At 42.5% G+C, this 15,535-nt stretch overlaps 1 protein-coding gene across 2 annotated transcripts in view; it reads left to right on the top strand.

Moving 5' to 3' along the window:
* The first annotated feature begins 504 nt into the window (after positions 1-504).
* LOC139416669 (IQ motif and Sec7 domain ArfGEF 2b) overlaps positions 505-15,535 on the top strand; it is a 61,126-nt gene continuing 46,095 nt past the window's right edge. Inside the window, exon 1 of one of the 2 annotated variants that reach the window (XM_071165619.1) lies at positions 505-1,149. In XM_071165619.1, the coding sequence (XP_071021720.1) occupies positions 668-1,149 (482 nt within the window). In that variant the 5' untranslated portion in view covers positions 505-667. The remainder of the gene's footprint in view (positions 1,150-15,535) is intronic. The other variant, XM_071165621.1, reaches the window with a different exon arrangement.

Genomic DNA, 15,535 nt, shown 5'->3' with positions numbered 1-15,535 from the left:
CACTGGTGTGTATTCTCTTTATTTGACTGATCTTTTATTACACAGTAACCCCCTATGTTTGCCTCTCTATAAGAGAGAATCATATTGAATTGTCAAGATGGCTACGGTGCATTTATTGTTTCAGATTTCAACTATACCTCTCCGTCTCTTGTTTCTCTACCTTGATCCATCTCTCTTTTATGGTTTGATTTTGGTTGATAATTTGGAATAATGACACCTGACGCCCAAAGCCCTGGATTTCAATCCTCCACCATCCTTCAAGATGCTGAATTTAAAGACACTAAGTATTCAGCTAACCCCACTCAGTTGTACCCCTTACTTGTTTTTCAACTTTGCACCGTTGTCTTGGTTTAGCCATCTCTTATGGACCTAGAACAATTGCAGCCAACCCCATCTTGCATTGTGATATTTGATATGTAATAATTAGAGAAACTGTCGACACACTCTGTTGTGTCCCTTGACCTCTCTGAATCTCTGAAAGGCTTTTTGCGTAAAGTAGAAAGGGACAAAAAAAATCTCCAAGTTCATCTTCCTCCAGCCCCCCTGTCCGTCCTCCCCTCTCCCCCCCACTCATCAGGGCTGGTGGGGGGGTGGGATCTGGAGCTCCAGGGTCGTAGCGGCGGAGGTGGTGGTACCCTGGAGCCTCCCTGGAGCAAGGCCTCCCACCATGGAGACCAGCCCCGAGAGCCCCAACCGTGCCGTGGAGTACCTCCTAGAGCTCAACAACATAATCGAGAGCCAGGCCAAGCTCCTGGAGACACAGCGGCGGCGCATCGAGGAGCTGGAAGGCCAGCTGGACCGAGTCAGCCAGGAGAACCAGGACCTGAGGCTGGAAAGACCCACTCCTCCACGAGCCCCGGAGCTCCCCGAACAGAACCATAGCAACACCAACCACAGATCAGAGAAGCCCCCCTCCCTGCCCATCCACCCTGGCAGCAGTAGTGGAGGTAATGGCATCACCACCAGCCCTGTCGCCGCTCCGTCCCCTGCGGTGGTGGCGCCCCCTGCAGGGCCGAGCCGGGAGAGACGTGCCCACACCAGGCTGACCCGGGGCATGTCCTGTGGCTCGAACCCAGCCGAGAGGGAGCAGCGGGAGAGACTGGAACACACAGACAGCTCCGATACCAACAGCTCCACCATCCGCAGAAAGTGAGTTATGTTACAATGTGTCTCTGGTTCTCTCTCGTATAATTTCCATGTTTTCTCCACAGTTTCTTTCCATGGCCCATGGAAGCATGGGTTGATTCACTTGCTTGATGGCTATGGTGTTATGACCCTATTCCCTGACTGAAGTAAAACATTGTCACTAGTTGTCACTGTTTCTTGATGGTAGTTCCCAACATGCCCAAATGATTTATGCCCAAAATGTCCCCTGTTGCTGATCTTACTTCATTTGGTTTGAATTCAACGAGTTGACATGCTGTTCATTTAATTGTGATCGCACAGTTATATAACTCCTCTGTGTATCTCAGTGAGTGACAGCACCATTGAGTAAAACCAGAGGGATATTTTTCCTCCTGATCACACGAGTTTGAGGGGAAGTGATGTGCTCACTGTGTAAAGACCGCAACACAGATAGGTAGCTACTGTACTGAATGGGTGAGTGTGTGACACACTGGGATTATTAGATATTGATGAATCTGCTTGGGGCTTTGTTTTAAGGATCCTGAGTGTATTTAATGTGGATAGGGTTTCATTTACACAGACTGGCCATTACTGTAATACAGTCTGAATTTTTAGTTCAGTGAGTAAAATGTATAGGCACTGCACTGTGTGGGCTGTTCATGTGTTCCTCTTTCTGTGGGTGTTCCATTGTATGAGTGTGCTGATTTTGTTAGTGGGGTCGTGTGAAGGAGGGATTTTGATGCATTGTGTGTAGGAGTGAGATATGTACAGTATTGTGCAGAGGAAGACAGTGTGCAGTGTGTGTGTGTGTGTGTGTGTGTGTGTGTGTGTGTGTGTGTGTGTGTGTGTGTGTGTGTGTGGGTGTGTGTGTGTGTGTGGAGAAACCCTATGACATGATTATGTTCTGCTTTTTGCCTGTCAGAAAAATATAGCTGGACGCCCACGTCTGCTCAGAAATACACTTTTGTTATGTCTTGTGGGTTTCATAACCACATCTTTATAACAATTAAATAATGATGAGAAGGGAGACAGGAATTAGCTCAACCATTTATCTGAACAAACACTTCTCAATGTACAACTCCCATGATGCTCTGCGTGGGTTTCATACACCACATCTCGTCCCCACCTATTTAACAGCAATTATGAACAAGTCCAAGCGTCTTGGTGCCCACCTATCACTCGTAGGGTAATGGCGGTCAACCTGACTCTCAATAACAGTAGCTAGATTTCCATCCAATTGATGACAGATTTTCACACAAATATTCTAAAATCCACGTAAAAACTACATTTCCCACCAGTGATGTTTCCATGAAATTGACTCAAAAAAGCTGTACCTGATGATGCAGTGCACATAAAAATGTTTTTTTGTGGTTAAATTTCCATGTACCGAATAAAAAATACACTCTCTGGTTTTCTTACAAAAAATGTTATGTTATGCAGCGAGTGTTCCCACTCTGGTATTGGCACGTGTGCTCTAGCGAACAACTCGCAGATACAGTGTGGATAGGCCAGCCTACATGATAAGATTATAATGGACAAAAGAGCAAGATTATTTTTATTTGTCAAATGGCAGCCAATCATCGATGATCATGTCACCAGAATGAGAACCTCGATATTTATTGGAAAGGAGCATCAATTGAGCTCATCACCTTGCACTTTCACCACCCTCTGAAGATCAACATCATTTATGTAATCTGTAGCCAACTAGGCATAGAGGGAGGATCACACAACATGTTATCGCGTGAGGTGTGACTCCAAGTTTATTTCAATATGATGGTTATTATATCAATATTTGCGCATAAAAGCGTTTCCACTGACATTTCTCACAAAATACATTTTACCAACACAAAATATCCCCCTTGTCTAGCGTATTTTGTTTTGTCGACATTTGGAAAGGCCCGATGGAAAGTTTCATGACATTTTTTATTCAACATGTACTTTACTCGCATGAAATGGTTGGATGGAAACCTGGTTACTGTCTTTAGACTGTGGCGTAAGACAGCCTGTGTTACAGTCTCATCACACACGTGTGTGGGTGTGCCTGAGTCAGTGTCCTGAGAATGTGACTGTGAGCCCTTAGGTGATGCCTGCTGGGTCAGAGTGTCACCCAGTAACAGTTCTGGGCCACTCACGACTAGTGATTCTATCGGTGTTGCTTTGTGCACCAGTAACTGATCAATGTGCCTTTTCCAGATGACATCCTCAGCAGTCTAGACAATGTAGGACACAGGACCAGTCTGAGCAATGACTGCAGCAGGAACCTACTTTGGTCCTTTGAGGTGGATCCTAGCTAAGACAGTTTCTCCAGGATTGAAAACTCTGTTCTTTGCTCTCAGTACACAACATTTGATTTAACCTTCCTGTTGACATCGCACTCTTTTGCGTTCAGAGGTTTGAGTAGGTCAAAGCTTGTGCATAGCTCTCTCTTCATGAGTAGCGATGCAAGCAATGCTTTGGTGGTTGCATGAAGCTTGTTCCTTTAGGATAGAAGGAAGCTGTGTAAGCATTGGTCAGTTGTCGCCTACAAGATGGAGTAACAAGCTGAACTGACTTCTCCAAGATTCTCGATTGTCTTCTCAGCAGTAGTAGACCTCATGATGGCAACCTCTGGCCACTTGCTATGAGCATCCACGACCACGAGAAAGATTCTGTCTTCAAATGGCCCTGCGAAGTCGACGTGTATGTGTTGCCATGCCTGCTCCAGGCCAATCCCACAGACGAAGAGGTGCAAGTTGCGGTACGTTGATGTCTCTCCTCAATGCTTCCATCCAACCCAGGCTACCAGAAGTAGCTTCGTGTGATTTCCTTAATGCAAACCATTCCACAATGCTCTGAGTGTAGCTGTTGCAACACTGGTGTCCTCAGCTAAGGCAGAATGATTACTCTCCTCCCCCATAGCAGACAACCAGACAACCCAGCGGCTCTATCTTTGATGATGATGTCCATCACTTCAGATAACATCAGGTTGTTTCTGGTGTTTTTTCTGCACTTGTGTTGAAGAGATGGTGCGTTTTCCACTTGTCTGAAGTAGAAGATGTCCACCAGGCATGACTCTGGCTTGACCCACAGGTAGTGGTAACCTGGAAAGTCCACCTGCATTGCAGTGCAGTTCTGACTTGTGGTACTTGATGTCGTAAATGCGGTCCAAATGTGCTCGTCATCGAATGATGATCTGTAAGAAGGGTGAACTTCCTCCCATACAGATACTAGTGAAAAATACTCACTCAAAATATGATGCCTAGGGCTTCTCGTTATATCTGTGTGTAGTTACTTTCTGCTTTGTTCAATGTCCTTGATGCGAAAGCGATCGGCTACTCTTTACCTGAAGGCATTGTCGTGTCTTTGGCTATGCCGGATTAAGTGATATGACATGCTATTCTATAAAATAATTTCTCTGTGATTAATATTACCTGATTGAGCTAATCATGTAAATGTAATTAACTAGAGAGTCGGGGCACCACAAAATAATATTTATAGAGCTATTATCTTCCGAATAAACTCTTAAAGACCTAGTAATATTTTACATCAATAGCAGTCAATATTAATCGTCACCTTAATTCAGTCTCATCTGAAAGTTGTAAATTCTTGGTTATCTTCACGAACCCTGGCTAGCAAGTTGAATCAGCAATATAAAATTTGGTTAAATTATTTATTTACTAAATACCAAAATAATCACACAGAATTACATATCCAAATAATTAATTATACCTTGATTACAAGAAAAGGGCTGGGTTTGAGAGAAAGAGCGGGAAGACTGAGGACCAAAGGAAGAAGCTGTGCTATTGTAAATACAGTATTTTATGCATTCTAAATTACCGGCCATTTGGAAAAGGAAAATGCAATAAATATTTACTCTGAGCTGCGCTTCGCTAGGTTGGTAGTGGATGGAAGGCCGTGTTGCCAAACCGGGTCCTTTGTCATTTGTCTCTGGTGGTCAATTGGATACGTTGTAGTAACGTCATTGTGTGATAGACGGGATACTCTGTCTGTTCCTTCCTAACCCTCGTTTGCAGCTGCTGTTGCTAACTCAATGGCTAGGAGGTATCACTTCTGTAGTGAATAAGGGTTCAAAGTTCATACCATTTGCAACCAAAGCTCACGCTGATGTTGGCTTCGTTCTGTAGTTATTATCTGAACCATTCTGACATCGGACCGTCGTCCTCACATCCTCGGAACAGGAGGTTACATTTTTGTCAAGGGCTTATATAGTGGAGGGAGAAAAGGGGTGTGTTTCATAGTTTACAATCTATTTATCTTCACGTGGGCAGGATACTGAGTCGGGCCTAATTCACTCATGAAAACCCAATTCTCACATTTTAGAAGCTAAAATCACATTTCATCCCATCACGAATCATTTCATATTCAAACATTTAAATTGTACAACAATTCCATGTGAATCCGATAACTCTGATGTGTAGACTTTCCACTCTAGAGTTTGTTATCTTAAAATTGATGAGAATGTCTCAGATGACAACCGAACTGACATCATATTCATTAAGTACCACTGCATATGTTCAATTGGTCAGATTACCAGAATATTGTTCATTTCCCCCCATCTTCTGATGTTCCCATAATCTTTATGTTAACCAAGAGTTTTGCAAATGTAACATCAGTAGGGTAGAGAGAGGAAAAAAGGGGGAAGAGGTATTTATAACTGTCATAAACCAACCCCAGGCCAACGTCATGACATCATGATATAGGACACTACTGCTCCCACACTGTTTGTTGCATGTGTTGCACTCCGAAGCTTTACGTTCGTTGTGTTGTTTATTGTTTTTTTGGTGGAACGTTTAATAAAGAAAATGTACGCCTACCACGCTGCACCTTGGTCCGGTCATTCCACCACTAACGACGGACGTAACACACACCATAGCAACTAGCATCACAAACTAGTTGGGTGGGCAATGACAGGTCCAAGTGCGTCAGTGCCTCAGATATCAGGAGTGTTTCCTTGGTTTTCAGAAACGCTTCCTTGCATTGTTCTGTCCATTTCCATATTTTGTCCTGACAAAACAACTGATTCAGCAGCTTCAGCTTTGTTGCTAACCTCAGCATAAAGAGTCCATAGTAATTCAGTAACCCCAGGAAAGAACGCAGTTGGCTGACGTTTTGTGGTACTGGGGCATCCAAGAGAGTCTTGATCTTGAAGGCCTGTAGCATCGAGGACGTGTCCAAGGTATTCAACCGATGAAGAATGCCCATTTGTCCTTACGAACTCACAGTCCATAGTCCATCAATCTCTGTAAGGTTGAGTCCAAATTCTGGAGAATGTCCTCTTTCATTCTTTCCAGTAACGAGGATGTCATCCAGGTAGAATTGTACTCCAGGCAATCCACTCAAGATCATCGCCCTCTGGAACAGCGCTTGCGCACTTCTGATTCCAAACGGTAGATGACAGTACCTGAAGACCCTCTTCTGTATCACGATGTTCAGCATCTCTTTTGACTTTTCACCCACATGCATCTGCAGGTAGGGTTGGCAGAGGTTGATTTAGCTGAATTTTGACCTTCAGCAAAACCCGCGAAAAGGTAATTGGTGTGTGGTAACGGTTAACTGTGACTTTAAAGTCTCCACATATCCTGATTCCACCATCCTTCTTAAGGACTGGTACTATGGGTGTTACCCATTCACTCACACTGACAGGCTCCAGTACTTTGTGCTTGACTAAAGCATCCAAGTCAGCCTCAACTTTTGGTCTGATAGCACAAGGTATGGGTTGTGCTTTCAGACACTTTGGTTTGCTGTCTGGTTTCATGCTAAGCTTCACTGTAATATATTTCATGCTACCCAGCTTTCCATTAAAGACTTCTCCATGTTTCTTTAAGATGGCGGGTAGGCCTGTGCCTCCATGTGTCATTCTACAAACTGATGGCCAGTCTAGTGGGATTTTCTTCTGCCATGAACATCACAGCGGATAGTTTCCTTACATGACGTAGAGTGGCAGCTTGTCAGTTTGTCTGTTTAACTGAACTGTGACCTCAGTGAGGTCTCTTACGGCAACAGATTCAATTGTGTAAGTCTTTAACATGATGTGTGCTAGCTGAAGTGGAAGGTGTTTCAGTGTCTTTTTGTAGACTGTGTCTGACACATCTCCATATGCACCGGCTACCCATTTAGTAAGAGAGAGACATAGTAGCCGTGCGGCCCCACAGCAACAGTCAGAATATTCAGTGTGACTTCCTCGTCTGATGAGTCACTCACCTCTCTGTTCTCTTTCTCAAAAGCGTGAACATGTCTCTGACGTTTACTCTGAGCTCTTTTTGTTTCTGCAGGCTTGTTCAATGTGGCCCTTTTTACCGCAGGCTCAGCAATCTATGTCCTTACACCAACATGTAGACAGACGCCTGATGTCCCTCTTTGCCACAGCGGAAGCATGTACCTTGATTTCCCTTTCTCTGATTTTCAATTGCAACTCTGTGCACTTTCCCTGATGAACTAAACTGCTGAGCCTCATTGGCAGCTAGTTCCATGGACACACTGACTTCAATGGCCCTTGCCAAGTAGGCTACCGGGCTACTTGGAAAAAGCCATGGGATTGTTTTTAATACCGTCAAAACAATTTCTTTGAAGTTTTTCAATAAATGTGAATATTTGTAGCTACTTTTTAAGTTAATACGTTAGGAGATAAATCAGATTGTGTTCTTCATTTCAACTGTCACATTATTTTACATTATGAAGCTTACCATAGTTCCCCAGAACAGTTGAGCTAGTCATGTGTTTGTTTTAAATAGCACAATGGGGGAGTGAGTCTCTGTTGCGCGGCGCACATGAGGTGATCAAGTTATGTTTGCCATCAGATATCTTATAATGGCTTTCTGCCAGAAGTCAAAGAGCTCTGTATGAGTTATCTGTACTGTACAGTTGCCATTTTTTCCCTGTGCTTCCTACTAGTTTTTTTCTTCTCTGTTCTTCTCCCATCTGCTCCATGTACACATTCTGCTCTTCCTTCTGAAAAGAATGCATCACAACTTTGTTCATTTGCACAATTTCTCTTGTTCACATTCACTTGTAAATATCCACACTCACCAAAAATGACATTCGGTAACTACTAGCTATGCTTGTATAACTGAGGTGGATTTGCCAGCGTCGTTAGCATTTAGTTAACAGCATCTATGTGATTTCGCTATTAGTTTGTGCTAATTTTGTTAGAATTATTGTGTTTTTAGCGCCCCCTTATGAGCTATGCCAGTAATACCATAAATCCCAGAATGAGAGAAGGACAGTATGACGATATGAAAATCTGGATACCGCCTAAACCTATTGCCAAGATCAGATTACTTTCAGTCAGTTGTATCTTTTGTGTAGCTTCACTCCGTATCATTCAGTACATCATTAAACTTAAAGCACTCTGATAGTTTCTTTAATGCAGCAGCAAACATTGTCACTGATTCTCCCTCTCAGCAATAACTAGTGGTTTTGGTGAAAAGTGTCCTTTCCGTATTTTCACAATATCCCCATATCTCTCATTACCTGGCCTGTCTGGCTGTAGCAGGCTGCATAGTAAATTAAATTAAATGTCTTTGGCCCCACTTGCCTCTGCTATCAATTAGCATGTGCAATTAGCATGTGCCACGGAAAATAACAGTTTTAAACATTAAAAAACAACTTCTTCCGGACAGAATATTTACTGTAGGTTCAGACTTACTCGTCGCCAATCTTTTATGTCTCGTGGTTTCATAAGCCCGCCTATATAACAATTCAATATTGATGAGACAGGAATTAGCCTGAACGTGCGTATCTCAATGTACAACTCCCATGATGCTTGGCGTCACAACCACAATACACCATAACTTTTCTGTATTTTTCTCTGAGTGAAGGTTAGGTTAGTTTTTGAGTGAAGTAGATCAGCTCTTTACTGGCCAGGTCAAGCTAAAGTGAAAGTCTGGAACTCATCTCAGTTTTACTTCCACACACAGATTATAATGTTAGGTCTAATATGTTCTGGTACTAGGTCTATTATCTAAGCTGCTTGACTAGAGGCAGATCCCTGTGAAAATACTGTTGTATTCTAACATGACCAAAAAGCTAGTTGCATCATACATCATATTATGTGTTATGAAGCTATAATAACATCAGAAAAATCATCATCTAATTTCTCATTTTGGTGGACTACGACCTAATTCCTTCATTGTGTCATGATCTTCATTTGTTCTCAGTCCCTCATCAAATTGATTCAGACTCTTGACTAGACTAAATTCCCTATTGATCAGGAACGTCTCCCATAGTCTCAGTCTATTCTTCCATTCCTTCCTCTGTGTCCCCCTGCCTCCATCCCGTGGGATGACTTAGTCATTAGATAGAAACACATATTAGTTATTTATGTGGGTGTTATGTGAATGTAGGACAGTTTGCTGATTCTCCTGTTAATGGTAGTGTTGGTTGTGACACATTAGCTACTTGGTTTAGGTGTTTATCTAATAGCTACTGTTCTTCAATTCAAGTGCCACATTTACAGTAATAAAGAATTGTGATTTATTTTAGGTTTGCCTATATGTAGATCTCTGCCCTGACCTTGTCCTCAAAACCTTACCAAACTCTCACCTGTCAGCTCGTTCTTAGGCTACTGGTGAGGCCTGTCATCTGTCAACAACAACACACTAATAATCACAATATTTACTTCTTCCATATTCAGGTCACCCTCTGCCATCTAGATATGGTTCAGATCAAAGCGTGAAAGAGAGACAGAGGGAGGAGGGATATAGAGTGGAAGGGAGGGAGATAGAGTAGAGAGGGCGGGGAAGAGAGAGAGAGCGACCCCAACTCAGCATGCTTCGTTCTAAAAGAGAAACCGTGGAACACACACACTGGTTCACCATCTGTTATCAGGGAGGTAGAGGGAGATAAATGGAGGGAGAGAGATAGAAAGAGAGAGAGAACAAGCGAGAGAGAGGTAGCGAGCTAGAGAAATGGAGGAGGCAGGGAGAGGGCAGGGCAGAGGAACTAGGTTTAGAGATAAGGTATTTATGGCCTCTTAGTGAAGGTTCTTCCAAAAAACTCAACATTGCCCATGTGACTGTCCTGTCCTGTCCTCCTGCTCTGAGTTATAGGGCTGGGATGTACAGTAGAATGGCCTGACTTAGAGCATGATAACCATGTCACTTCTGCTTCTGAACCACAGCAACAGCAGCACAAACTAGCCCATCTCCTCTTCCAGCGGCTCAGCGGAGAAGCCCAAACAGCTCTCCCATATTTTGTCCCATAGTCCACTCCCTCTGGCACCGCTAATGGGAAGATGAACAATGTGAGTCACAGGTCCTCAGGTTACTGAATCTGACAGAGATACAGGGGTCAGCAGAGTCAGGAGTCAGTCTGGAGCCATGTCAGTGGCTGTGTGCCTAATGGTCCTATTGGTTGTGGTCAAAGTGGTGCACAAGTGAATAGAGTGCTGTTTGGGTGTATTCTGTCATGTGTGCATTTCTGCATGCTTGTGCAAATGTTTGGAAGTGTCTGGCTACGTGTGAAACAGAGAGGGAGACTCACACAGAGGGAGTGTGAGAGATTAATTAGTGTGACCTGAGTTCAATTACTCCTGGCCAAGGGGCTGTGAGTACTGCTGTGTGTGTGTGTGTGTGTGTGTGTGTGTGTGTGTGTGTGTGTGTGTGTGTGTGTGTGTGTGTGTGTGTGTGTGTGTGTGTGTGTGTGTGTGTGTGTGTGTGTGTGTGTGTGTGTGTGTGTGTGTGTGAGAGTGTGTGAGAGAGTGTATGTGTGTGTGTGATCTCCTGGGATGTCCAATATTAGACAGTAGACATCCCAGGCATCTTATGGCCATCATGGAATCTTTTTAATGGGATGATATGACAGTTCTCCCCATGGTGAAATATTCCACCAGGTATTCCACCAAGTACTATAACGTTGATCTTGGCTTGCAAAATGGCTTGCTCATAACATTTCCCTGTAGAGAAGGAACGTAGGAAACTTAAGGTGTTTAGGACGGCCGGTTAGAGTTGCTGAGTATTGCTGATGTGCTGAAGAAAAGAAAGAAGTTGAGTTCTCTCTCTCTCTCTCTCTCTCTCTCTCTCTCTCTCTATCTCTCTCTCTCTCTCTCTCTATCCTTCTCTTCCTCTCCTCTCTCTCCTCTCCGCCTCTCTTGAGGACACTACATGTAGATATTTCCTCTGCTTTGTAGGCTGACATTAATTCTGTTTTGAAATGCAGGGGATGGTAATGGCTTTTGTTGCAGAGGAAGATAATTCTGTTGAATCACACATACTTGCTCTCTCTCTCTCTCTCTCTCTCTCTCTCTCTCTCTCTCTCTCTCTCTCTCTCTCTCTCTCTCTCTCTCTCTCTTTCTCCCCCTCACTGTTTCTGTTTCCCTCTGCTGCAGATATGACTCAGAGGAGCTGCAGAAATTACTTTTGTATCCTCTTCCTCCATCACTCACTTCCTCTTTTCTCCTCCATCACCATCTGGTTTACCCTTTCTCCTTTTTTAGTCTGAAGAAATGATAGATGTCGATGAAAGTCGTCTGTGATTACATACAGTACTAGTCAAATGTTTGGACACACCTACTCATTCAAGGGTTTTTCTTTATTTGTACTATTTTCTACATTGTAGAATAATTGTGAAGAGATCAGAACTATGAAATAACACATGGAATCATGTAGTAACCAAAAAAGTGTTAAGAGTTCCCACATATGCTGAGCACTTGTTGGCTGCTTTCCCTTCACCCTGCAGTCCAACTCATCCCAAACCATCTCAATTGGATTGAGGTCGGGTGATTGTGGAGGCCAGGTCATCTGATGCAGCACTCCATCATTCTCCTTATTGGTCAAATAGCCCTTACATAGCCTGGAGGTATGTTGGGTCATTGTCCTGTTGAAAAACAAATGATAGTCCCATTAAGCGTAAACCAGATGGGATGGTGTATCGCTGCAGAATTATGTGGTAGCCATGCTGGTTAAGTGTGCCTTGAATTCTAAATAAATCACAGACAGCAAAGCACCCCCACACCATCACACCTCCTCCTCCATGCTTTACGGTGGGAACTAGACATGGAGAGATCATCTGTTCACCTACTTTACATCTCACAAAGACACAGTGGTTACTACATAATTCCCCATTTCATAGTTTTGATGTCATCACTACTATTCTACCATGTAGAAAATAGTAAAAACAAAAGAAAACACTTGAATGAGTAGGTGTGTCCAAACTTTTGACTGGTACTGTAATTGATTTGATTCTCTGACAGAAGCCACTCAAGTCTCTATAACATTGAAGTACATGCACATTACTAATGCGCGGGTTGACTCAGTTGACTCATTACCCGCAGTCCCCACAGATATCCGCGGGGCGGCCGGGATTAGGGTCATTAAATATTGGGTAGATGAATGGTGTGTGGGTTGGATAAAGACAAAACAACACCTTAAAAAAAGCGAAATCAAATTTACATAATATAAAAATCTGTCTGTTAAGCTAGAGAAATCCATTTTTTTGCATGGGCTGCATTTCAATCTGCCAATATCGCCCTTCTGCATCTGTGGTGAAAGGTGGCAGAGTGGTGTTTGTCAGACCATGAGACATCCCAGAAATTGGTTTGGCCTACAAATTATTCTGACCCCTGCTTTGAAAGATGAGACTCTCCATTTTGCTCTATGACCCCCACATTTCTCAAAAAAGAAATCTAAGGGTCCCTGGTACGTTGCCTGTTAAAAAAATAAATGTAAGTATATATGGAGATAGTTTAGTACCTACAATAAGGGGATAAATACATGTCAAAAGGTTTTTAAATAGTTTCCTGATATTCATTTAACTTCATTTAGATTTTGTTTGTGGTTAGCTGTTGTTCCATGGAGTGAATCTGTTCATTAATGTGTTTGGCCAATAGCAGTAATGCCAAAATCAATGTTTCATCAAATCATTTTTTTATATATTTTTTTGATAACTTAAGGGGTCTTGAAATTCAAAATCAAATAGCTAAATGATCTTTGGTATGACCGTCTTAAAACTATTCCATATGTTATCTTGGAATGTTTGGGAAAGATTTGGTGAAGTGGTGAAAGAGGATGATGGCAGTAATGTGTGATGATTGTGAGGCGCTGTACAAATTCAACAGTCACAAGACGGGGACTTCAAATAGGCCTATGACACATGAAGGGAACTGTAGCCTATACTGTTCAGATGGGTTAAATGAAAACTGAAATCTGGACACTGACTGTAGGTCTATAACCTCTTATATAGCCTTAATATTAACTCCTGCAGAATTAAGCATTTCTTGCAATAAAATGACACACCAAATGTAGGAAACATTTTTACTCGGGATCAGGAGTATAGAAATGTGAGTTATTTATTTCAGCATCTTGAGAGAATGCGAATGCGCAGTTAGATACTGTCTGTAAAGGTGCTATCTTTATCAGCATCATAAAAGCTGATAGTAACCTAAATATGCATCCAAGCCGAACTGAAATCTTATCAGAAACACGTTGGGTTGTTTTCACAGCTCTCTATTTCCTTACAGCCGGTCAAACTGATGTCATTTAGAAATGTTGCACAGAAAATCGTTCCCGTTTCTTTTTTTGTTATTTCATTTTCTCCCTGGTCCCTAAACGTCTTTGCTCTGCGAAAGAAGCAGAGATGACAGAGAAGTTTATGGATGTCAACTAGATTGAAGCATTCAATCGATCGATTTATGAAATTATTCTGTTGAGCAAGGGTTTATTTAGTCTTCTAGGGCAACATATAATGACAGAGAAGGTACATGTATCTAATTATAGAGAAGTTGACTAACAAGTAGCCTACCAAAATGTTGGCAATTATAAGCAGAAACATATCGAAATCAGACACAAAAAAAATCTGCACTCCCTGTCAAAAAATGGTTCCGCCGTCTCTGACTGTAACCTACAGCGCATTTCCTATATTAGCGGGATAGGGTCAGGTGCGGGCCTTAGATTCTCACTTTATCACATAAAGTCTAGTCAGACGGTTGTGGATTGGTTATTAGCAATTGTGGGCGGATGCGGGTGAACAGCTGACTCGCACACCACTAATGCACATGCTGTTCCCCTTCCCCGCTGTTGCAGTGCATTCTGACATTTGTATCTTTAAGTAGGGACTCTTACACAAAGACACTGCTGAAATAACTTTTCCTTAGGCAGATTTGTGAATATGCTTTAGCTCAACCTGCTTGACCCGTGCCAATAAAGAGCAGTATACTGTATAAGATAATAAGATCTCTCTGGACCCTCTCTAGTAAAGATGCCCTGAAGGCAGCAGCATTGTCTTCAACAAGTAGTGAAGCTCCTCCCACTACATCCTCTACATGGAAGCACTTAGTGGTGGCGTTGTCTACATTTTACCCTACAGTCACAAAACCACTTTCCTTTGACCTTTTTGGGGATAAAATTATATTTGTAGTTATTCTTCACTGTGTATTATTCTGTTGTAGCTCTAGTAGTCACATATAAGGTTGTGCTGTAAGCCTCACATAATAAAAGCTTATTGGGAACTTGTCAAAGGTGTGATAACACATTGTTGAATATTGATATCAATTCATTTTAAATTTGGAGTACACTGTCCTTGGCTTAGGTTTATAATATGTTGTAGAAAACATGGTTGCTGTGGAAACTGTAAAGCGTTCCCTAAGGCAGTTCCAATGTTGTGCTTCCGTCCTCCTCCACCTTCTCTCCGCCTGCCTCCCCCAGCCTGCCTCACCTCCCACGTTCATTGGGTGGGTTGATGATGGCGTCAACCCACCCATTTGATTATTCAATTGCTCCTTTAAATTAGTGGTTGTGTACAGAAAAACTGTTGTGTCGGAGCGGTGACATAGTCACTTAGAGATGCACAGTGGTAATAAGCACATGCAGGACATTAAAATGATGACCTATGACACATTCTTTTGTTGACGCATGAGTAGGTTACCTACGGTAAAAGGTGCTCTCTTGACCCCTAGAATGTGGCGGTCATTTCCATGTAAAAGGACCCATGAGCACCAACATGAGAAGTTCATAGGAGCATGTCAAATTGGGGGTGAAATGAAAGCTAAGAGTCTATATATTTGAATTAAGGCATGTATACATTTTTCAACCATTTTCAATCCTAAGAATTTGGAATAAGCAAAGGCTTTGATTTTTGGTGAAACAGATGGAAAAGGGGTCTGAGAAAACATCTACCAGAAAAAGTCTTAAAAGGTATTTGAAATACATCAAAACACAATAATGTTGAAGTAGAGACTCCTGCCAACTAATATCAACACTTAGTTTGGAGAAAATGTTCTGCCTTATGTAAGTTTAAGAAACATTGCCTTGTGCCTTGAAATTCCATTACCAAAAACCCACATATCTTTAAGATACACTACATGAGTGAACATCTCATTCCAATATGGAGTTGTTCCCTCCTTTGCTGCTATAACAGCCTCCACTCTTTTAGGAAGGCTTTCCTGGAACATTGCTGCAGGGACTTGCTTCCAATCAGG

This window comes from Oncorhynchus clarkii, chromosome 9, assembly GCF_045791955.1.
Source record: "Oncorhynchus clarkii lewisi isolate Uvic-CL-2024 chromosome 9, UVic_Ocla_1.0, whole genome shotgun sequence".
In the NCBI taxonomy this organism is placed as follows: Eukaryota; Metazoa; Chordata; class Actinopteri; order Salmoniformes; family Salmonidae; genus Oncorhynchus; species Oncorhynchus clarkii.
The sequence above is the reverse complement of the archived record's forward strand: the minus strand, read 5'-3'. Positions and strand labels throughout refer to the sequence as shown.